We start from the raw sequence: 23,242 nt of genomic DNA, 5'->3' as shown, positions 1-23,242 counted from the left end.
CCCATTTAAATTTTCTTGAAATTACCTTGCTCTGCATAGGTGCCAAGGTTACAGATTGCTATGTGACATTTTCATAATTTCACTGTAATTGTGAGTGGCATTCAATGACTGATTGATACTTTCTCACGAGCAAAATTAAACAGTGAAGATGAGGGAAACCTAAATATCTGAAATTGCACCCATTTGAGCAGTGTGACTGCGCCAGCAAAAGCACATTTTCATGGCATAGCAAGTCAGTGTAACAGTAGATCATGACTTGCACTCTCTTCCTGCACCGGGGCAATGGAGGTCTGACTTGTGTCACCTTAGCACAGTTATTAAAAATGTGTTGTAATGTGACACTGTACAACTGGCACCCACTGGCTGTAGGCAGATACCTGATCGTGCACTGCCAAAAAGGAATTTGCTAATTAACACACACACTCTGATGGCAAGTGCACCTCACAATACGCTGAGGCTGAATAACTCGAAATACTATATTCAGGCCTTAACAAGAAACATTTCAATATTTCTTGCCAGGTGACCCGGTGTGACCAGCGCTATCAGCTCACATTAATTAACTACATGATGTATTCTGGGAGCTATAGTGTAGACCGGGTCCGGATTAGTTGGTCCAACTGAAGACAACACATTGCTGATTCGTAAAAGAAAAGTCCATGGCAGGCACGTATGTGAGAGGCAGGAAGGGCACAGGTCTGGAGAGCCACAGGCCCTTTTCAAAATTGATTTGATTGAAATAACCAGCCGAACGCAAGGGCGCAAGAGTTTGCTGGTAATTTCACTAGGGTGGGCAGACATTCTTTCCAAGCTTCCCTCCCCTCTCCCACATCAACTTTACTTGATGCATCTTATTCCATCGAGAACAAATTTACATTTGTACAGAAACAGAACCCTATTGCAGTTTCTGCTCACAATACCTTGCAAAACCGGGGTACAGAGAAGACATTTGCAAGCCTCCCAGATAAGAAACACTCCTCTGCTCCAGTAGGAGTGTTAAGCAGCTTGTTTTAATCATATGGTGTAAGTTAAACGAAAATGAACTATACAGTGTAGTTATAAAAATAGTTATATGTATTATACACACTAACACATTGGTATAGCTCCTACCCGAAGATATCAACACAATACACACAATATTTCAAAAGCAAACCGGTAAGTGAGCACAAATACACATTGGTCTCCAGAAGCAGCCCAAACCATATACTAATTAAGTAGAATGTGAACTGCAACTTATGTTGAGACTTGGATCAGAAAAGCCCGGGACCCAAGGACCCACCAAAGATAAGTACCCAGGAACCGCAAGGAAGCTGTGTGCAGAGTGGAAACACAGCCTCACAATGAATGCAAGTCAACTGGAACTTCACGGTTGCATTTTTTAAGGACTCTTCCCATTGGCCCTGAAGAATCTCTGTGGAAGATGGAAGGTTGGAGGGTCACCCCACCCGTGGATACCCCAGGAATCAGGATACCTACACCAGGGGAAGATAGGTGCAAAGGTATGTCGGAAACTGCCGGAGACCACAATGGAGGACTTTAGTAAAGATGTGGCTGGTGAAGAAGGTGCAGGAATCCAGGGGTGGACTCTTGAAGTGAAGAACCTGTAAGGAGAGGGGACAGTTTTTGCCACTCAGGAGTGACCAGGAGGCACGGAAGACAAATGACCACCGATGACAGATAATGCAGGAGTGATGAAAGAGACCTTGTCACTGCAGCTGTGAGGACCAGACGATGCTGTGGAAGATCAGCAGCTGTTCACGAGCTGTCCCACCCGACCCCCACCCCCCATGTGGATCGGTGTCCTGCGGGAGCCCCAATAAGTCTTGGCAGCAGCAACTGACATGAAAAACTAAAAGGGTGCAGCGTTGCGACCAGCCAGGTGAGTCCGAGCAGGCCCGAGCAAGCAGGGGAGAGCCTGAAGCCAAAGAAGATCTTCAAGAGGACCCACAGGCCGAAGGCACAGGACTCTGAAGTGGACCTCAAGCAGCTCACTACAGACGCAGGCCCACAGTGCAGAGGATGGGGTAAAGATCTTGGCAGTAAGAAATGCTGGAGGCTAAGGCTTGTTGTAGCCAGAAGATCGCTGGAGAACAGTGTCAACAAGCCTTGGCAATTGCAAGTCGATGCAGTGCACAAGGGTTCTGTTCCAGCGTTCCGATGAGGGACACTTGCCTCAACTTGCTGAAAAGACAGTGCAGGCCTTGAGAGAGTTCCAGACCTACCACCCATGTTGCTGTGCCTTTCAGAGTCCATGGGACCTCAGGAGCAGAAGACCGGTCAGCTTCGTTTCGGTGCCTGCAGATGCAGGGAAATGACTCCTTCTCTCCAAGGAAGATACCTCTAGCTGTCTTTGATGCCCACCAGCCTGTAGATTAACCTGGATGAAGCACAGGCACAGACCACACAGAAGACTGACAGGACAACAAGACCAGGAGCAGCTTGAGTCGTCCTTGATGCATTCTCATGTTCAACGAAAGCCAAGGTGCCCAGACGGTTGAAGTTGATGTGGTTTCAGATATGAATCTTGTCCCACGGCGAATCTGAAGAGCCACCCAAAGGTAAGCCCTTAAGTACACAAGGAAAAGAGTTGGGAGGATTCAGGGATCCCTCCCAGAGTAGGGGCTGGACAGAGGGGAGGATACTCCCATGTCCTTTGTCCAGTTAAACGCCAAAGTGAGAGTCAACAGCTCCATGATGGGTCCAACTGGAGTATGCAAGGAGTGCACCAAATGTACCCTTCAAAGCAGTCTGGTTGTGCTGGCAAGTGACCCTACCCTAGCCCAATACACTAAGTCCTGTCTGGAAGGTGGTCACACCTCCCTGTGACAGGACACCTATTGTTCTATCTGCCCCTGCTCGAGCTAAGCTCAGCAGCAGGAGGGCAGAATCATGTCTTGGGTATGCAGCAGCACTCGTTTGCTGTTAGACTCTGGAAGGCTGGTACCGGGAATACAAGGGGAGCCCCCCAGTACATTGATCATACATCCAACAATGGAATCGGTGTTGGAGTAAGATTCCAACATGTTGTATACCAAACATGACCGGTTTCAGTGCAGCCAATATATAGTTAGACATCTCGTAATTGACTTGATGTCCACTATATGTATTAAATGGCTTACCACACTTTCAAAGCCTGGAGAATCAACTCCGGGGTTTGTAGGGGGTGTCTTGCTCGTGCAGGGTACCCTCACACTTATGTATATCTGTTCTGAGTGGTGTTAGCACCAGCTCACGCAGGCTGAAATGGCTTGCCTGTAGTCGCAGTTTGAGTGGTCTCCCATGGGTGGCATAATACATGCTGCAGCCCATGGGAGAGACTTGGTGTACCCATGCCCTGGGTACCTTAGGATCATATACCAGGGACTTCGAAGGGTACACCATTAGCCAATTGGGAAGGTATCAAAGTACTTACCATAGTCAGATATAGGGAAAGAGCTCAGTAACTGGTGTCCTGACTAGCAAGATCCTAGTCAGACTAGTCAGAAAACAGACTAACACCAGCAAAAAGTGGGGGTAACCATGAAAACAGATCCTACTTTACTAAAGATTCTTAAACAAGCTTGTAGATCTACCATAAGACAATGTTATGCTGCCAAATGGAAGCTTAGTTTTATACTGCCAACAGCAAAAAGTCAACCTTCAAAATGCACAAGTACAAACAATTAGCTCCTATTTGTTGCATTTTCAAAACACCGGTTTAGCCTATACATCTGATAGACAGTTAGTTGTAGATTCCTTAACTTAGAATTTTCCCCCAGGCGTCGGTCTGGATCCAGAGATTTTTTCTTCAGCAGTCCCCTGCGTGTCGTTAGGTGTCATCTGTCGACTCCGTGTCCATCATCTGAGTCGTGGGCGCTGGGATGACGTCGTGGAACCTACATAGACAGCGCTAATGCGCGCTGTCGGTCCTTTCCTTTTCCACGCCAGCCTTGTGCAGATTCAGAGAGAGCTACCCCTAGCCACCTTTTGGGCAACTTTTTTCAAATTTTTGTCGATGTCTTTTTTGAGTCCGAGACTCCTGGTGCGTCGAGGATGTCTCAGCGAAGGACCGACTTCAAGCCCTGCGGTTCCTGGCACCGGATTATGTCCGTGATGGATCCACACTTCATGTGCCTTTGGTGTCTGGAGCGCAACCATGACCTGAAGTCTAGCTCAGAGTGCCAGGCCATGAACCTGACCGCCTTGTGTGAGCGTTCCCGAAAGCTAGGGGAGGCCTGGCGCTCAGCTCTTCATTGCTCACATTCGAGGGGCATGTCTCGAACAGTCACAGAGCCCACATTCCACACACTCCAGTTAGTCTGGGAGATCTTCGGGCAAGTCAGGGAAACACTTGAAAAAGCACAGGTGTTCTGTAGCTTCTCCCCGTCGGTCGGTCAATGTGACGCAGTATCTCCAGCGTCGTCGATCGAAGCTGAATCTACGGAACCTACTACTGAGACAGCTCTGTGGCTCTCTCCCTTTACGGAAGCCGGCCTTGTACTTCATACTTGGGAAGCCCGGTTCCACTAGCGTGCCTTTCTGCCGTGTGGAGTCAGTCAGGGGCCCTGGGACTTTGACGCCGTCTGCTCCAGCCCCGGAGGGTCCCATGGATCCATGCCTGGATCCAGATCCTTCCCCAACGTTGATCCCGATGACAACACTGCTCCCGGTGTCGACCATGCATCCGGTCGGCGCCGACCCCATCCTCCTCCCCAAAGTGGACACGGAGCCGGACCATTGACAGAAGATGCAGGAGAGTTGACGATGACCTTGTCGCTGCAGCTGAGAGGTCCAGGCGATGCTGTGGAAGACCATGAGCCGATCACGAGTTATCCCGCGTTGGGAGGCGAGAGCCAGGGGGGTCGGTGTCCGGTGGGAGCACCAACAAGCCTTGGCAGCAGCAACAGATGTGGAAAACGACGCCGGAAGGGACTTTAATTCCTTTGTTTATTCCTGGCGTTCCTTTTGGGGCAGAAGGTCAGGAAGAGGATTGGGAGGGGCCTGTGGACCCTTTAACTGACCAGCTTGGCGAACCCGACTGGAGAATGGTCCTGGGTGATGCCAGTGGTCTTGACACCTCCCCTGACACTGGCCTGCTTTCTCCCTCTACCATGGCTATGGAGGAGGAAGCTTTCTATGCTGTGGCAGTGAGGAAGGCAGCCGAGGTCCCCAGCCTCAAGCTCCCTACGGTGGTAATCAGGACTAACCTCCTGACAGAGGTGCTTCAGCCGGAGGCTGCTTTTTCAGAGCCCCTATTGCCGTTCCATGAAGCCCTTACGGACATCCTTCTGGGCACTTGTCCCATGCCCAGCACAGGGGCACCTGTGGATAGGACGATTACCCGCCAAGCACTCCGGGACGACCCAGTGTTCCTGACCACCCCTCCCCTGAGAGCTCAGTAGTCTAAGCCTCTTCATCAAAAGGCGCATTCCCTTCTGCTCCCCCAGATAGGGAATCCAAGAAGGTGGACCATCTTGGGAAGAAAATGTTCCCTTCCTTCAGCTTGGCATTGCGGTTGGTGGATGTTGCATGCCTCTTGGCCTGCTACTCCCATACTATCTGGGATACAGTTGCACAGGTACTGCCTCAGTGCCTGGATTAGGCCCGGGCCGTCCTCTCTCAAGCACTGGTAGACCAGAGAGACGCAGCCAAATTCACCATACGATGTGGACTGGATACCACTGACTCACTGGGCAGAATGAGTGCTGCGTCGGTAGCTGTTAGACGATATGCCTGGTTGAGGACTTCTGGCTTCTCAGGGGATGTCCAGTGCCTTTTAATGGCACTCTCCTTTTCGCCGAAAAAGCAGACTCAGCGCTTGAGCTCTGCAAGGATTTCTGAGCTACGGCCAGATCCTTGGGCCTTGTGGCTACCTCACGTCCATCTTAGTTCCTTCGTCCCTTTTGTGGTTACGTAAGGGGCGCCCAGCCGTGTCCTGTCCAGCCTTGGCACAGAGTCACGCAAACTGTCCAGCCACTGCGTCGCTGCGAACGTGGAACTCCGCGTCCTCGTGGGTCAGGGAGCCAGCGGGCAGGCCAGTCAACCCTTTTACCCCTGCTGTGGCCTCTAAACCTTCCAAGTCTGATGCTTCAGGTCCATCAACGGCCAGTTGGAGGCAGGATCCGTAATCACCTCCTCCACTGGCAATCCATCACATCGGACAGTTGGGTTCTGCAGATAATCAGAAGGGGCTAGCCACACCCATTCAAGACTACACCTCCCTTCATGCCATCTTCTTGTGATCTCATGACGGATGATCATTTGGTGCTTCTTTGCCAGGAAATGTTTTCTCTCTTGACCAAGGGAGCTATAGAGAGGGCCCCTGTGCCAGAGGTAGGTCATGATTGTTATTACTGCTACTTTCTGGAATCAAAGGAGGACAAAGGCCTGTATCCTAGACCTCTGGGCCCTCAACTTCCTTCTCTAAAAGGAGAAGTTCAAAATGCTCACGAAAGCCCTAGTTCTGTCTGCACTCGACCCAGGAGACTGGCTGGTGGCGTTGGACTTGCAGGACACTTCTTTTCATATCGCTGTCCTGCAAGCCCACAGACATTACCTTTCGTTCACGGTGAGCCACGAGTGATGGCAGTTGTCGGAGCTTATCTGTGCGGATCAGGGGTTCCCGTCTTCCCCTAACTCGATGACTGGCTGTTGAAGGCGGGCTCGCCCCAGGCTGTCGTCTCCCACTTCCAAACTACAGCGTACCTCCTGCATTCGCTGGGGTTTCACTATCAACGTGCCAGTCACACCTAACTCCCTCTCAAGACTCTCCCTTAGTTCAAGTTCAAGTTCAACATTTGTATAGCGCACTACTCACCCAGAGGGTCTCAAGGCGCTTGAGGGAGGGGGGTACTTACTTATCGAATATCCAAGTTTTTAGTTGTTTTCTGAAGGAGAGGTGGTTCTGTGTAAGGCGGAGGTGGGTGGGGAGAGAATTCCAGGTCTTGGCCGCTAAGTAGGAGAAGGATCTTCCCCCCATGGTGGATCTATGGATGCGCGGAATTGTGGCGAGGGCTAGATTGGACGATCGTAGTTGGCGGGTGGGGGTGTAGAAGGACAGGCGCATGTTGAGGCATTCGGGTCGTAGAGAGCTTTGTGTGCGTGGGTGAGGAGACGGAACGTTCTTCTCTTGCTGACGGGGAGCCAGTGGAGGTCTTTAAGGTGACCGGAAATGTGAGCTTGGCGGGGGATGTCTAGTATGAGTCTGGCTGAGGCGTTTTGGATGCGTTGGAGTTTTTTCTGTAGTTTGGCTGTGGTTCCGGCGTAAAGGGTGTTACCGTAGTCCAGACGGCTTGTGACCAGTGCGTGGGTGACCGTCTTTCTTGTTTCGGTGGGGATTCAGCGGAAGATTTTTTTGAGTATGCGTAGGATGTTGAAGCATGTTGATGAGACGGCGTTGACTTGTCTGGTCATCGAGAGGGAGGAGTCCAGGATGAAGCCCAGGTTACGTGCGTGGTCTGTAGGTATGGGTGCGGTTCCCAGGGCCGGTGGCCACCATGAGTCGTCCCAGGCAGGGGGGGATGAACCTAAGATGAGGACTTCCGTTTTGTCCGAGTTCAGTTTTAAACGGCTGTTCTTCATCCACTCGGCTACTTCTTTCATTCCTTCGTGTAAGTTGGTTTTGGCGGTGTTTGGGTCTTTGGTGAGGGAGAGGATCAGCTGGGTGTCGTCTGCGTAGGAGATGATGTTGAGGTTGTGTTGGCGCGCGATGGATGCGAGGGGACTCATGTATACGTTGAAGAGGGTGGGACTGAGTGATGATCCTTGTGGTACGCCGCAGATGACTTTGTTGGCCTCTGATCTGATGACTTCGGTGGCCAACCTTACATCAGGTTGGTTCTGGACACAGTGCAGTTTTGGGCCTATCCTCCCGAGCCAGGAGTCCAGGATATTCGGGCTATGATACCGATGTTTCAGCCTCCAGCCCAACTTTCGGTGAGAATGACTTTGAGTATGCTGGGCCTCATAGCCTCCTGCATCTTGCTGATGGAACATGCCGGATGGCATATTCTGGCTCTGCAGTGGGACCTGAAGTTCCAGTGGGCGCAGCATTAGGGGAGTCTTTCAAACTACGTCCAGATCTTGAAGGGAAGTGTGCATCAACTGCAGTGGTGGTTAACGAACCAAGATTGATTCAGAGGTAGATCCCTCTCCCTTTCCCAACCCGAACTAACGGTGTCACTTCTGGGATGGGGCGTGCCACCTGGGAGAGGTGGACATCAGAGGCATCTTGTTTCTGACATAGTCCCATCTCCATATCAGCCTTTTGGAACTCTGGGCAATCAGACTGGCACTGAAAGCATTCCTTCCCCCTCACAGGTGAAAAGTGGTGCAGGTTTTCACCAACAACACAACCGCCATGTGGTACTGCAGCAAACAAGGCGGTGGATTTTTGGACCCTTTGTCACGAGGCTCTACGCCTCTTGACATGGCTGTAACATCAGGACATGATCCTGGTGGTTCAACACCTGGCGGGCTCCCTGAATCCCAGGGCAGACAATCTCAGCCATCAGTGCCTAGTTGATCACAAATGGCGTCTCTATCTTGCTGGGTGAGCGAGCTGTAGGCTTTGTCTTCTAATCCTCCTTTTCTATGTGGATAAAGTGGTGCTTCGGACCAAGACTTCATTCCTTCCTAAGGTGGTCACGCCGTTTCATGTGGGACAGTATCGCTCTGCTCCACTTTTATCCATCCCGCATCCCTCCAAGGAGAAAGAGAGATCCCTTTGTTGGCTATTTGGGTGCCAAGAACAAGCGGTTCAAAAACAGACCATCTCCCGATGGGTTGCACTTTGCATCAAAATATGCTATGCTTCAGCGAAGGACCCACCTGTGGGGCTGGATGCTCATTCCACCAGGGTAACGGCAGCAACCACGGCATTAACACATGGAGTCCCAGTCCTTGACAGCTGACCGGCAGCAGCGTGGACATCCTTGCACACGTTAACCAGACACTACTGCCTGGACAGCCAAGTCTGGAGGTATCGGTACTTTGCCCGTTCGGTCATCAAGGATTTTCTGGTATGATTTTGGTTTGCAGACCCTCCTCCGGGGATGGTATCGCTGGGGTGTAGGAAAGTAGGATCTGCTTTCATGATCACACCCACTTTTTGCTAGCGTTGTTCTGTTTTCTGACTAGATTGATTGGGATCCTCCTAATCAGGACCCCAGTCACTGTGCTCCCTCTCAAAATTGGGCTATGGTAAGTACTTTAGTACGTTCCTGGTGGTCGAACATCTGGCCGGGGCAGACAATCTCAGCCATCAGTGCCTAGTTGATCATGAATTGCGTCTCCATCCGGAGGTGGTGCAAGGTCTATTTCAGCGGTGGGGGGAGCCTTAGTTAGATCTGTTCGCCTCCTAAGAGAACTCACAATGTCAGCAGTTTTGCACGTTGGAGTTCGCAAGGTGGCACTCGCTCCGCAACTCTTCATCGCGAGTGGAGCTTCAGCCTCCTGTACGCCTTTTTGCCTGTACCACTTATGCCTGGAGTGCTCAAGAAGATCAAGCGCGACCGGGCTCAAGTCATTCTTGTAGCTCCAGACTGGGCATGAAGAATCTGGTACCCTGACCTTCTGAGCATGGCCATTGATCCTCCGATCAGACTGCCCCTTCGTGAGGATCTTCTATCACAGCAGCATGAGAGGGTTCTTCACCCGAACATATCCAGTCTCCACCTCCTTGCGTGGGAATTGAGCAGCGGTGTTTGACAGCTTTCAACCTTCCACCCAAAGTCCGTGATACCTTGGCAGCCAGGTCTCCCTTCATGAAAACTGTATTTCCCTGTAGATGGAACTAATTTGTGCCATGATGCACAACAAAGATTGTTGATCCCCTTTCGGCTCCTCCTTCAGAGATTCACTTGTATATACGTTCTTTGGCCAACCAGGGTTCCGCCTTGGGCACGCTTAAGATATCTTGAAGGGTGAGCGAGCTGTATGCTTTGTCTCCTAAGCCTCCTTTTCTATTTGTCTATCCGGATAAAGTGGTGCTTCGGGCCAAGATGTTATTCCTTCCTAAGGTCATCGCCCCTTTTCATGTGGGACAATCTAACACTCTGCCCACCTTTTATCCACCCTGCATCCTTCCAAGGGGTAGGAGAGACTCCACCGTCTGGACCCAAAACTTGCATTTTTTTGTCTTGATCGCACAGCTATCAGGCAGCAACGTGGACATCCTTGCACACGTTAACCAGACACTACTGCCTAGACAGCCAAGTCTGGAGAGATCGATACTTTTCCCGTTCGGTCATCCAGGATTTTCTGGTGTGATTTTGGTTTTCAGACCCTCCTCCTGGAATGGTATTGCTGAGGTGTAGGAAAGTAGAATCTGCTTTCATGGTCACACCCACTTTTTGCTGGGGTCATTCTGTTTTCTGACGAGTCTCACTGGGATTCTCCTAATCAGGACCCAAGTCACTGTGCTGTCTCTCTAAATTCCGCTATGGTAAGTACTTTAGTGCCTTCCTAATTGGCTGCTGGTGTACTCTTCTAAACCCTAGTATATGTTACTGAGGTACCCAGTGCATAGGTACACCAGGGGACTCCATGGGCTGCATCATGTATTATGCCACCCATGAAAGACCACTCAAACTGTGACTACAGGCCTTCCATTGCGGCCTCTGTGAGCTGGTGCTAGCACCACTCCCTCCAGATATAAGTTTCCTCATATCTGAGGTCACTATACTTAAACCTATAAGTCACCCTCAGGTAGGCCTTTCATTTGAAGGCAGGGTGCTTGGCTATGAGGGTGCCCTGCATGAGCAGGAGACCCCCTACAAAGCCAGGAGTCAATTCTGGTACAAGATTAGATCCAAAACCACTTAATCTTCAACTGTCAGGAACTTTGATCTTTGTTGGACTTCCCTTTGGGAACTGAGATTGCATCTGGAAAACTCCTGCTGCTCCTGGTCTCGTTGTCCTGCCGATCTTCTGCGCCATCTGTGCCTGTGCTCCCTCCAGGTTCTTCTCTAGGGCTGTGGGCATCAAAGGCACCCAAAGGAATCTCCCTTGGAGTGGAGTCACTCACCAGCATCTGCAGGCACCACAATTAAGTTGACCGATCTGCTTCTTCCGACGTCCTCCGGACATCGCATGGCCCAGCAAAACAGGTGGTGGTTCTGTAACTCCCTCGGGGACTGCACTGTCTTCTCACAGAGTTTGAGGCCGGTATCACTTGTCGTACTCGCTGGAACAGCACCCCTGTGCACCGTGTCTACCTGCCGTTGCCAAGGCTTATTGACACTCTTCTCCAAAGATCCTCGGGCTCCAGCATCTCTTTCTACCAAGTTCTTCGTCCTCACCGCGTCCTCTGCACCGTGGGCCTACATCATTGTTGAGCTGCTCGAGGTCCTCTTGTGACTCCTATGCCTTCAGCCTGTGGGTTCTTTTGAGGGTTTTCCTTGGCTACAGATGGCTCCCCTCCTTGCTCGGGGTCTGCTCTGACTCTACTGCACTTGGTATGTCCCTTTGACCTTGCTGGTCCTGACACTGCACCTTCTTCTTTTTCCACGTCTGTTGCTGCTGTCAAGGCTTGTTGGTGGTCCCACCGGACACCGACCCCCCTGGCTCTCGACTCCTGTGGGACTACTCGTTATCGGCTCATGGTCTTCCACAGCATCGCCTGGTCCTCACAGGTGCAGTGACAAGGTCACCGTCAACTCTCCTGCATCTTCTGTGGTCATTGGTCTTCCATGCCTACTGACCTCTCCTGAGTGGCATAGACTGTCCCATTTGCTTGCAGGTACTCCTCTCCCAGAATTCACCCTTTTATTCCACCGGACTCCTTCACCTTCTTCGCTAGTGGCATCTTCACTGAAGTCCTCCATTGTGGTCTGTCGGTTTCTGACGTCATTTCGCACCTATGCACCTGGCTTCACTGGTGTAAGTATCCTGTTTCCTGGGGTATTCATGAGTGGGGTGACATTCAAACCTTCCATCTTCCAAGGGGTTTCTTCAGGGTCCTCTGAAGGGTCCTTCTTTAAAACTGCAACAAGACTCCCCATTGACTTGTATTGAGTACACAACTGTGTTTCCACTCTGCACACAGTCTCCGTGGGCTTCCTGGGTGCTTGCCTTGGGTGGTTCCTTGGGTCCCCGGCTCTTCTAAGTATTCTGGGTCCAGTCTTGACTTTGGTCGCAGTTCGCATTCCACTTTATTGGTATATGGTTTGGTCTCCCCCTGGATACCACTGTGTATTTGTGCTACTTACCTGTTCACCTTGTGAAATATAGTGTGGATTGTGTTTATATCTCCGGGTAGGAGATCTACCAATGTGTTAGTGAGTGTTTATAATAAATAGCTATTTTTATAACTACACTGTGTGGTTCTTTTTCGTTTAACCTACACTATATGTTTAATACTGGTAAAAGTGCTATTCACTCATTCTGGACTAAGCCTGAAGGCTGCTCTCCACAGCTACCTCTTAGAGAGCTTTCCAAGGTTGTCTACGATCACTGAAATCACCATAAGGGATGTCTGGATTAGTGCAGGGTGCTTCACTTAAATAAGTGTCACCATATACTAAGCCAGCCTCCTACATGGGGTATCTATTCTAAAGTAAGGAATTTACAACCACTTTCTCTATCAGATGAACAAACTACTTGCCTTCACTAACAATGTGTCTGGAAGAGACATGTTAGTTGTAGATTCCTTACCGCCCTACCCATCCTCCACCTCACTGCGAACAGATTTCTAGCGATGGGGACTTCCTTAAAGGTCCCTAGTTTTGACGCACCAGTGGTCAGGGTCTTTCATGGCTCTGTGCTTCTGGCGTGGAAAGTCGTGTTAAGAACTGACGTCAGCGAGCATGGGCGGAATCTATGTAGGTCCCGCGACGTCATCCCAAACTTCATACAAAAAAAACTTGTAATCATCGAGCCCAACACTAGATGGCGGACTTATGCACAGTGTAGGAAAGTGTCCCTTTTTGGATGGTTGACCTCTAACTTTTTGCCAGATACCTAATGCCAACTTGCCTGAATGTGTGCTGGGATCCTACTAAGCAGGCCCAGCACCTGTGTTCTTTCCAAAACTGTTCATTTGTAGCCACAATTGGCACATCTCTGGCCAAAGGTAAGACCCTTATAAAAAAAGTACCATGGGTACCTAAGGCACTGTGACCAAGGAATGCTGCAGCACCTATTGTGCCACCCATAGAGACCCTGCAACGTAATACCCCACAGTGCCAATGCAGGCTGCGTGTTTTGGTGTAGAGAAAAGTGAAGAGTCGACATGGCACACATCACTGTGTGCCATGCCTGCAACCCACTGCCTGTGGCCTAGGTAAGTCACCCTTCCAGCAGGCTGCACTAGACCACAGGTGGGGGTTCAGTTGCATGAGCACTGTACCCCTACAATGTCCAAGTCTATTCTTAGGCCTTTTAAGTGCAGTATAGCCATAAAGAGTATATGGTCTGGGAGTTGGTCATTATGAACTCCACAGCTCTATAATGGCTTTACTGACAATTGGGAAGTTTGGCAGTAAACTTCTCAGCACATTAAACCCACACTTATGCCAGCGTGGAATATAATGTAAAATGCACTCCGAGGGTATCTTAGATAGAGGTGCCCTCTTAAAAACAACCAGGCCTGGTGTGGTTCTTGAATGGCTGCCTGCCATTTGCCACCACCAGACAGGTTTATGGACCCCTGGGTAGAGGGCCTCCACTCTCTGGGTTCAGAAACAAACACCCATCCTGGGCAGAGGTGTCATGCCTCCTTCCTCAGGATGGGCTGGGTCCTCGAAGAGGAAGCCACCTTTTTTAGCTGTCTCTGCCTTTTGACACTCCCAACAACTGGCTCCCACCGGTTTTGACCCCCACTTTGGATGGGAGAATCAGTGGTAATGCCATGTTAGGGAGAGAGGTGTACCCACCTTTGCCAACCCCACCCCTCAGGTGAGGTAGGTGAGGTGAAGCACACATCTTAGTCTCCTCGATTTTGAAGATGATAGGAACCAGCCAATTAGAAGGCCGTATAATAGGGGGTGTACTCACCCCAAGGAGGGGACCTATTGCTCCCAAGCTGCACACCCCTGTAACACCCATAAATTGAGTATTTAGGGGCGACACTGAACCTTGCTTCCACAGATTCAAGAAGGACCAGAGTGCTGTGCTAAATGAGGAAGAAGAGGACAACCATTGCTTAGGCCCCTGCCCCGATTTTGACAGCGAGACCCCGGCGTGTCCAGCAGCCAGCAGTGGTCCAGAACCCGGAGGACTTGCCCTGCCTTCACTAAACAAAAATGTCTCCCGTGAGCACTGGATTATCTCAACCGAAGACTTCAACAGAGACCCCAGGTCCAGCTGGCTCTGTGGCTCTGCACCACTCTTGACCTGACGCCCACGCCCGGAGTTAGAGTGGCCTAACACCACAAGAAGGTCTCCCCCGCCATCCTGACCTGGGATCTGGTGACCCCCGAACTGCCTTGACCTTCTACCTGACGCCAGCAGCCTCAACCTGAGTGCTGCTGGTGGTGCAACTTGAGTGCGTCCTTGAACCTTGGGGAACCTTGGTTCTAACCCAAGACACCCAGCATTGCAAATTGTTGACTTACCTGAAAACCGATAACATTCTTTTTCTCCATTGGAGCCCATGTTGTGGTTTTTCCTCTGACATTTTCTGAGATGACCTGCTATTTGTATGGAACAAAAGTAACTGTGCTTTGAAAAGTAAATTGCTTACTTACCTTTGAATTGTAGTACCCACGGTGTAATATCTAGGTATATCACCCCGAATAGTGGATGTAACTGAAAAGTAACGCTAAAATGAATCCAACGTAATTTCAATGTATTCTGAACTGTTTAGAAACACATACTAACCTGTAAGGATTCCATTTACATCTACAATTGCATTTCTCTGTACAGCCTTGCATTTAAAAGTATAGTTTACCTATCTGTGCCAAATTCAGCTTGTTTTTAGAAATCAAACATAAGTATACCTTTATTATACTTACCTAATTGGTCTGAATTCAGTCTGAGTGTGTGCCATCAATTCTTGCCTAAGTAAATACAGTACAATACATGCTTAACACTCTCTCTGATAAGCCTAACTGCTCGACCACACTACCACAAATAGAGCTGTTGTTGATTATCTAATTTAGCCTCTGCTATACTTCTGGGGATCTAATGGGGATACCTTGCTTTGGTATAGTATATACAGAGTCAGCTTTCTACACACAGCATGTGAATCTACAGCACTACATGCCAAGAACAGATGCTTACGGGGTAAGTAACATAATTGTTATGGTGGATACTCTATCTTACCACAAACTCACCACTATCACTCTTCCAAAAAATGTCAAAAATTAGGGAACTGCACACTGATACAGGTAATAGTTTTTTGGGTTCAGAGGGTGCGGACCAGTGTCAAGAAAGAAACTAATGTCTGTGTGCATGCGTGGGCCTTATATGTGGCTCCATTGTCACTTTTGTGGCGTTATAAAGTCAGCGTGGAGCTGCATGCTGTCACCTGCTGGTTGCATGGAAGCAATGCTGTTTGTCTTCTGGGTTCAGTCTGGCACCAGGGGATATTCTAAAGGTGAGGAACCTGCGGTTAGAGTGAGTATCCACAAGGAAAGGTGTTACCAAAGTAACTTGATCTTGAATTTTTTAATTTTCCTTTTTGTGTTTGCCTACCACTGAACTCCATTGACCGTTCTCAGTAGGGTTACTATTTAAATGTAGTCCTGAAAAACACTGAGGCAATGTAGAAGCTGAAACTGCGGTAGTCTGTTTATGCGGTTATAACAGTGTCGCCATAAAATGAGGGTCTACCGCCATTATTGCATTTCTTGACACATTGTTTATACTGAAAATTCATATGCATTTCTTAATATTTTTCTCTCCGACTAGTTAGTGTACCGAAAACACCCCAAATACCTGTCACAGGAAGAATAGGCTTAAAGACCTTTTTTTACATACATGTAAAATAATAACTTATTGTACTATATTGTTATTGACAAATGTGCCTAAACTCTCCTCGCCTTGAGTACCAAAGTAGTTTTTGCAGCGTTCACTTACCCGGTTAAACTGAGTTTACGAGGAAGCAAGCCTTCGTAGTCCCTCGCCCTTGATGCTGCAGGTATTATAAATGTGGAAACTTGATGTGGCACACATCTCAAGCATTTAGAGTCGTCATTCATCAAGATGTGTGAAAGTAAAATGATGTTAATGCTGTCATTATTTTCTTTTCTTCCTAGGGTTATCGTCTTGGACAAAGGTCAAATTGTGGAGTTTGATTCTCCAGCCAACCTAATACAGTCTAAGGGAATTTTCTACAGTATGGCCAAAGATTCTGGCTTAGTTTGACTCATTGACAGTTGACATGTACATTTAGTTTTTTTCTGAACGAGAAGAAAGCCATGGCAGCCTTTAAAGATGTCGTGAACAGTAATTTGTGTATTTCTGTTTTTCAAACCAAAAGAAGGCACTTAAGAAGTCGAGGCGGAACGGATCACCCCAGTGCAATGTTGCGTTTTCTCAAGGCTGCTTTATTTATATATCCATGTATAATAGCTACACCTTGCATACTGTTGGTGCCCTCACTGTGTGATCTTCAGTGAAATCTGCTTTACCGCAGCCAACAATGCCGTTCGAAGAGAAGAACAGATGTTATTTGCCATTTCTGTAGTCGTAACATGTATATCTTTGTTTATCCGAGGCTTATTTATTAATGTGTACGTTTTCTTACAAGTGCCGATTTTTCTATATTGTTCGCTCAGACAGAACACCTATTTTTCTCCTGAACGACGCCTGAGCTGCACCTGTGTTTTTTTAAATTCTCATCATGATCGTGGAAGTGTGCCGCCTCGTTTGGGACAACCTATTTCTCCAGTTGTTCCCCTCATAAGGTGCTGCGTGCGCACAGGGAAGTTTAAATAGAATCCACAGCATTGCTGATAAACACACTGCCTCGTTCTGGCGCTTCTGTTACATATTCCTTCCTAAAGAATTTGGAGGAAATTAGGGCATTAATGCACTTATATTCCTCAAAAGAATATTTAAAGTTTTTGATTTCACGTACCTTGAGTAAACACATTTTGTAGTATTTTGAAAACTGTAGACGCATTTTAGGAACCTGAAAAATATCTAGAGTAAAGCGTTTTGTTTATGGGTTAGGTTATCCCTCTAGTCAGTGCATTGTTAGAATTATTTTTAAGGAAAAGTACTCATAAACATAAGCTGCTTTTTCTTGACACAGCTGAATGTTGATGCTACGCTTTTAATGTCATTGACTTGTACAATCCGTTCATTGCAATGACATTTACGGTTTCAGGTTTCCTCGTTACACAATGCTGCATCATATGTGGTCCATTTTAGAGGACAGTTTCTTTGAGCAAAAAAAGTTTATTTATTTTTACAACCATTGTTATACCAAGGGATGCAATAGGTTTCATATCTAGTGTTTTGTGTACCGAAATAAGCAAAGATAACAGTGTATTCCTTTCTACATGGTCAGTGTTGCGGTGTGATTATATATACTGTATAATATGTAAAATGCTCACCGGTGACCTCATTATCCAGATCAATAATGTGCGAAGTTAAATTAGACAAGCCGCTGTTTTATACTGTGTAGATATATTGTGTATGCATACCCAAATACTTTCATAGAATGTACTACTGTGTTAATGTGTGTATGCACAATAATATAAAAAAACACAGGCATTCGAAGGAAATTGAGTTATTGGTAAAATGTTACAGAAAGGGTGTTCCTAGTTAACCGTCTTTTAAATTGCAGATAAATGCAACATCAAGTTTTACTTTCACTCAGGAAGACATAGTTGGAAAGGTTTAATATTTGTGTTTGGTGAAAAAATATTGCCTGCAATGGGGTTTCAGTGGGTCTAAATGAAGATGTATACAGCATTCTTTAATTCGTTTGAAATGTGCTCTTTTTTTATAATCTGATAAATTCTTTACTTGGAATGCTGTTATTTATTTTTTCGTAAATTATGCAATACTTTAACCTCGGAATAGAATATGGTCTTCATAATTTTTTGTAAACTACTTATTTGAAACGTAGCAATTTGTAAACCATATGTAATGAAAACAACGCATCTGAAATGTGATGGTGAATGTCCTTATTCCTAAGAATACATGTGTGTTTTATATCTCGTAAAGACTGTTTCAGTTGAATGCCAGATCCCAGGTCAAAAAAAAAAATCTACCAAAACAATCAATGGGTAGGGAACTTCGGTTGGCCCCCTTTAAACCACTGCTTTATTGAAAGTGATTCACATTTTGGACCAGCCAGCAGGACAGTCCTTTTTTTCTGTGGTGTCGTGTCTTCGATCATGAGTTGAGGTTTGTCTCATTACGTCTGAGTCTCCTTCCACAAGTAGGGTGACCAACTGGCATTGGTGCAAATTCAGGACGCTGAGTGTAAAAATTCAGGACAAAGGGTCAAAATTCAGGACACAAATTCAGGACAGGAGGTCAAAATTCAGGACAATAGGTACGTTTTACAGACACATCAGAGGTCGCGCAATAGTATATAAGTAAGCCCAGCCATTTCCAAACATATTCAACCATTTGCAAACCTATCCATCATGTATCCTTCCATCTATCATTTCACTCATCCATCGCTTCATCCATCCCCTCATCCATCCTTTCACTCATCCTCCATTATCCATCCACCCTTTCACCCTATCCATCTGTACACTTATCCATCCACTCTTCATCCCATCCATTCACTCATCCATTCAGCAATTTACCCTTTCACCAATCCAGCCATCCTTTCACTTACTAATCCTTCCACCCATCCTCTCTTTTAGTCATCCATCCATCCTCACTTTCTCTCTCCATTGACCCTTTCACTTAGCCTTCCTTCCATCAATCCATCCATCCACCCACCCACCCATCCATCTACTCATCCACTCATGAATCCATCATTTGACCCTATCATTCATCCATCTATCATTTCACTCCTTCACACATCTATTCATCCTTTTGTCCATCTACCCTCCCTTTCACTCACTCATCCATCCTTACATCCACCCTTTCACTCATATGTCCAGTCATTCACCCTTGCACTTATCAATCCATCCATCATTTCACTCATCCACCTACCCACCCATCATACACCCAACCATCCACCCACCATCCACCCATCCATCCTTTCACCCACCCACCATCCAATACACTGATCCATCCTTTCACCCACCCACCATCCAATTCACTGATCCATCCTTTCACCCACCCACCATCCACTCATCTATCCATCCTTTCACCCACCCACTCAGTATCCATCCATCCTTTCACCCACCCACTCATTATCCATCCATCCTTTCACCCACCCACTCATCAATCATCCATCCTTTCACCCACCCACTCTCATCCATCCTTTCACCCACCCATCATCCATCCCCTCATCATCCATCCATCCTTCCCCTCATCATCCATCCATCCTTCCCCTCATCATCCATCCATCCTTCCCCTCATCATCCATCCTTCCTTCCCCTCATCATCCATCCGTCCTTCCCCTCATCATCCATCCTTCCCCTCATCATCCATCCTTCCCCTCATCATCCATCCTTTTCCCTCATCATCCATCCATCCTTCTACCCACCCATCATCCATCCATCCTTCCCCTCATCATCCATCCTTCCCCTCATCCATCCATCCTTCCCCTCATCATCCATCCTTCCCCTCATCATCCATCCTTCCCCTCATCATCCATCCTTCCCCTCATCATCCATCCTTCCCCTCATTATCCATCCTTCCCCTCATCATCCATCCTTCCCCTCATCCATCCATCCTTCCCCTCATCATCCATCCTTCCCCTCATCATCCATCCTTCCCCTCATTATCCATCCTTCCCCTCATCATCCATCCTTCCCCTCATCATCCATCCATTCCCTCATCATCCATCCATTCCCTCATCATCCATCCATCCTTTCACCCACCCCTCATCATCCATCCATCTACCCTTCCCCTCATCATCCATCCTTTCACCCACCCCCTCATCATCCATCCTTCCCCCTCATCATCCATCCATCTATCCTTCCCCTCATCATCCATCCTTCCCCTCATCCATCCATCCTTTCACCCACCCACCCATCCATCCATCCTTCCCCTCCATCCTTCCCCTCATCCAGCCATCCATCCCCTCATCCATCCACCCTTCCCCTCATCCATCCACCCTTCCCCTCATCCATCCACCCTTCCCCTCATCATCCATCCATCCTTCCCCTCATCATCAATCCATCCTTCCCCTCATCATCCATCCTTCCCCTCATCATCCATCCATCCTTCCCCTCATCATCCATCCATCCATCCTTCCCCTCATCATCCATCCATCCATCCTTCCCCTCATCATCCATCCATCCTTCCCCTCATCCATCCATCCATCCATCCATCCATCCATCCATCCATCCTCTCCATCCATCCTCTCCATCCATCCATCCCCCATCCATCCTTCCCCGCCTACATCCATCTTTCCCCTCATCCACCCCCTCATCCATCCATCCTTCCCCTCATCCATCCATCCTTCCCCTCATCCATCCTTCCCCTCATCCATCCATCCTTCCCCTCATCCATCCATCCTTCCCCTCATCCATCCATCCTTCCCCTCATCCATCCATCCTTCCCCTCATCCATCCATCCTTCCCCTCATCCATCCTTCTTTCTTTCCCCTCATCCATCCTTCTTTCTTTCCCCTCATCCATCCTTCTTTCTTTCCCCTCATCCATCCTTCTTTCTTTCCCCTCATCCATCCTTCTTTCCCCTCATCCATCCTTCCCTTCATCCATCCATCCTTCCCCTCATCCATCCTTCCCCTCACCCATCCATCCTTCCCCTCACCCATCCATCCTTCCCCTCACCCATCCATCCTTCCCCTCACCCATCCATCCTTCCCCTCCATCCATCCATCCTTCCCCTCCATCCATCCATCCTTCTCCTCATCCATCATCTTTCCCCTCATCCATCTTTCCCCTCATCCATCTTTCCCCTCATCCATCATCCCCCTCATCCATCATCCAGCTACCCTTCCACCCATACATCCAGCTATTTACATTTTCTCTCCATCCTTCCCCTCACTCATCAATCCATCCATCCTCTCTCATTATCCATGTATTCAATCTTTCATTCATCCATTCACCCTTTCACTAATTCATCCAGCCATTCACCCATCCCTTCACTTACTTACTCGCCCACCTTTCCATATTAATTTTGAGCTGAGCCCTTTTGAGAAGAGGCCCATCAAGAACTTTACCCTCGCTGCAGGGGCCGTTCCAGGACTGGGACAGAAGCCGCCCAGGGCGGAGACAGGATCCACCACAGGGGGGGACAAGAGCCATCACAGGCGGGGGTGGACTGGAGCCATCACAGGCGGGGGGTGGACAGGAGCCATCACTGAGGGCAGGAGCCATCACAGGAGAGGGAACAGGACCCACCAGGGTGGGCACAGGGGTGGGCATGCAGTATTCTAGTATCATCTTGGGCTCCTCGCCCCCTCCTGCACAAGACAACGAGAAGACCGGCTCTCTGTCCAAAATGCCATCCCCCACTGTGATGTACAGTACTTACAGGAGATACTCTAAGAGAACTGATTGAACTGATTGTCCTCCATACTTTGTTAATCAGTGTGGGTGCGATTGTGCCATTTCCTTATTGTATTACATTATAGACTGCATGTTTGAAGAACCGAAGTTTGCTTACAATTTAGTGACCGTAATTAAGCTCGGTGAAGAGAAGCACATGCTGCCTCGGTGTAATCAGGGGTGTAATCTGGCCGAGTCTAGGATGTTTGGGGCCCTGGGTAGAAATGGAATGTGTGAGCCCCCCTCTAAATAGCAGAGACATGATGCATTCAGGGCTGTTTGCATGTGAATAGATGTTGCTGCTCCTGAAGCTGCAGCCCCTCCTTCTCATTCACCTCCGAAGCACCTCTTAACAGGTCATCAAGGGCTGGAGGTGTGAGGGTGGCCATCCCGCTGTGCCTCTCCAATGCTGCTGAGTATCTGAGGAGCTTTGGTGCAGCATTGGAGTGAAGAAGGGAGGTGGGTGCAAGCTGTGCCGGCTTTAGGGTGAGGCAACCGGTGCCCTGTTAAAATGACGGACAAATGGCGTCCGTTAAAGAATCCTTCACGGACAACGGACAGACGGCCGAAATTACGGACTGTCTGTGAAATTTACGGACGGTTGGTCACCCTATTCACAAGGGGTATGCACCACACGTCAATAAGGAGTCCTGGCACCAAAACAACAAACAGCACACCTTCTGTTCAGGGAACTGTTGTATTTGTCGTGATTGGTGATGTTGGAGAGAGCAGCACAGTTCCTCACACAGAGGAGGACTGTGCACTGTCTCCCATAACATCTTTGAGTGGCAGAAATTGGTGAGGTACATGCACAGACATCCATGTATTCACATATCTTCTTTGCTGTTGCTCTATTTAATTCCCATGTGCCTAGCCATCTGCATCTTCGGCCTCACCTCCTGTCCTAACATGAATAATGTACAGAGGATTAAGGCAATAGCAAGAGACAACCTTTTGTTGCGTGCTCTTGATGCACTGATGCAAATGTGTGATGGGTAGTGATCTGCACTGGAGTAGCTTGTGATGTGCTTCAAAATCACTACTCTACAAGCTCTGTGATTCTGATGGATTGCTTCTAATAGCAGATTCCTTATCTTTAGAATATTCCCAAGCACTAGATTGGTTCCGGAAGATTTTTCAGCATAGCCTCCTGTCAACTGGTAGGTGGCAGTGTGTGGCTCAGTGTTAATCAATTTGCACTTAAGAAATTACTGCTTAACTTACGCCGCATATAATTGCTGCCCAAGCGTACGGTCATCAGTTCCTTTCTTTCCACACCTTCGTACATAGCTCCAGAGCTAGGTCCTAACTTTTTTCTCGTTTGTTATGTCCAATTGTGTAGCACATTTAATACCCATGAGGGTATCCAGGCACCTAAGCATGTGGGTGGGCTGGTGGTCCCCGTTGAGTTATTCGCAGGGCCACTCCTTCAGCTTTTTTGCAGAACTCCAGAAGTGAGAAGGTGGCTCTAATGTGTTGTGGGAGGCTGTTCCGCGTTTTGAGCGCGATGTAGGAGAACAAGCAACCTCCTGCCCAGTTGGCAAGGTTTTTTTTCCAATTTTTTTCCATTGCACAAGGGAACATGACTCACCCTAAAACTACGGGGTTCAAATCTTGTGAGCATGGTCTCAATCAGATGACAATGCCAGATCCCCACAAGTTGTACCTGTGGTGTTTTGATTCAAGCCAAGACTCCAAGTCATGTGAGATATGTACCTTTATGC

At 48.3% G+C, this 23,242-nt stretch overlaps 1 protein-coding gene across 2 annotated transcripts in view; it reads left to right on the top strand.

The window, feature by feature from the left end:
* The window catches only part of LOC144784432 (multidrug resistance-associated protein 1-like), a 1,651,426-nt gene extending 1,633,382 nt beyond the window's left edge, over positions 1-18,044 (top strand). Inside the window, exon 31 of one of the 2 annotated variants that reach the window (XM_078663183.1) lies at positions 16,176-18,044. In XM_078663183.1, the coding sequence (XP_078519309.1) occupies positions 16,176-16,284 (109 nt within the window). In that variant the 3' untranslated portion in view covers positions 16,285-18,044. The remainder of the gene's footprint in view (positions 1-16,175) is intronic. The other variant, XM_078663184.1, reaches the window with a different exon arrangement.
* The last annotated feature ends 5,198 nt before the right edge of the window (positions 18,045-23,242 follow it).

This window comes from Lissotriton helveticus, chromosome 10, assembly GCF_964261635.1.
Source record: "Lissotriton helveticus chromosome 10, aLisHel1.1, whole genome shotgun sequence".
Taxonomy (NCBI): Eukaryota; Metazoa; Chordata; class Amphibia; order Caudata; family Salamandridae; genus Lissotriton; species Lissotriton helveticus.
This window is presented reverse-complemented; position numbering and strand designations above follow the sequence as displayed.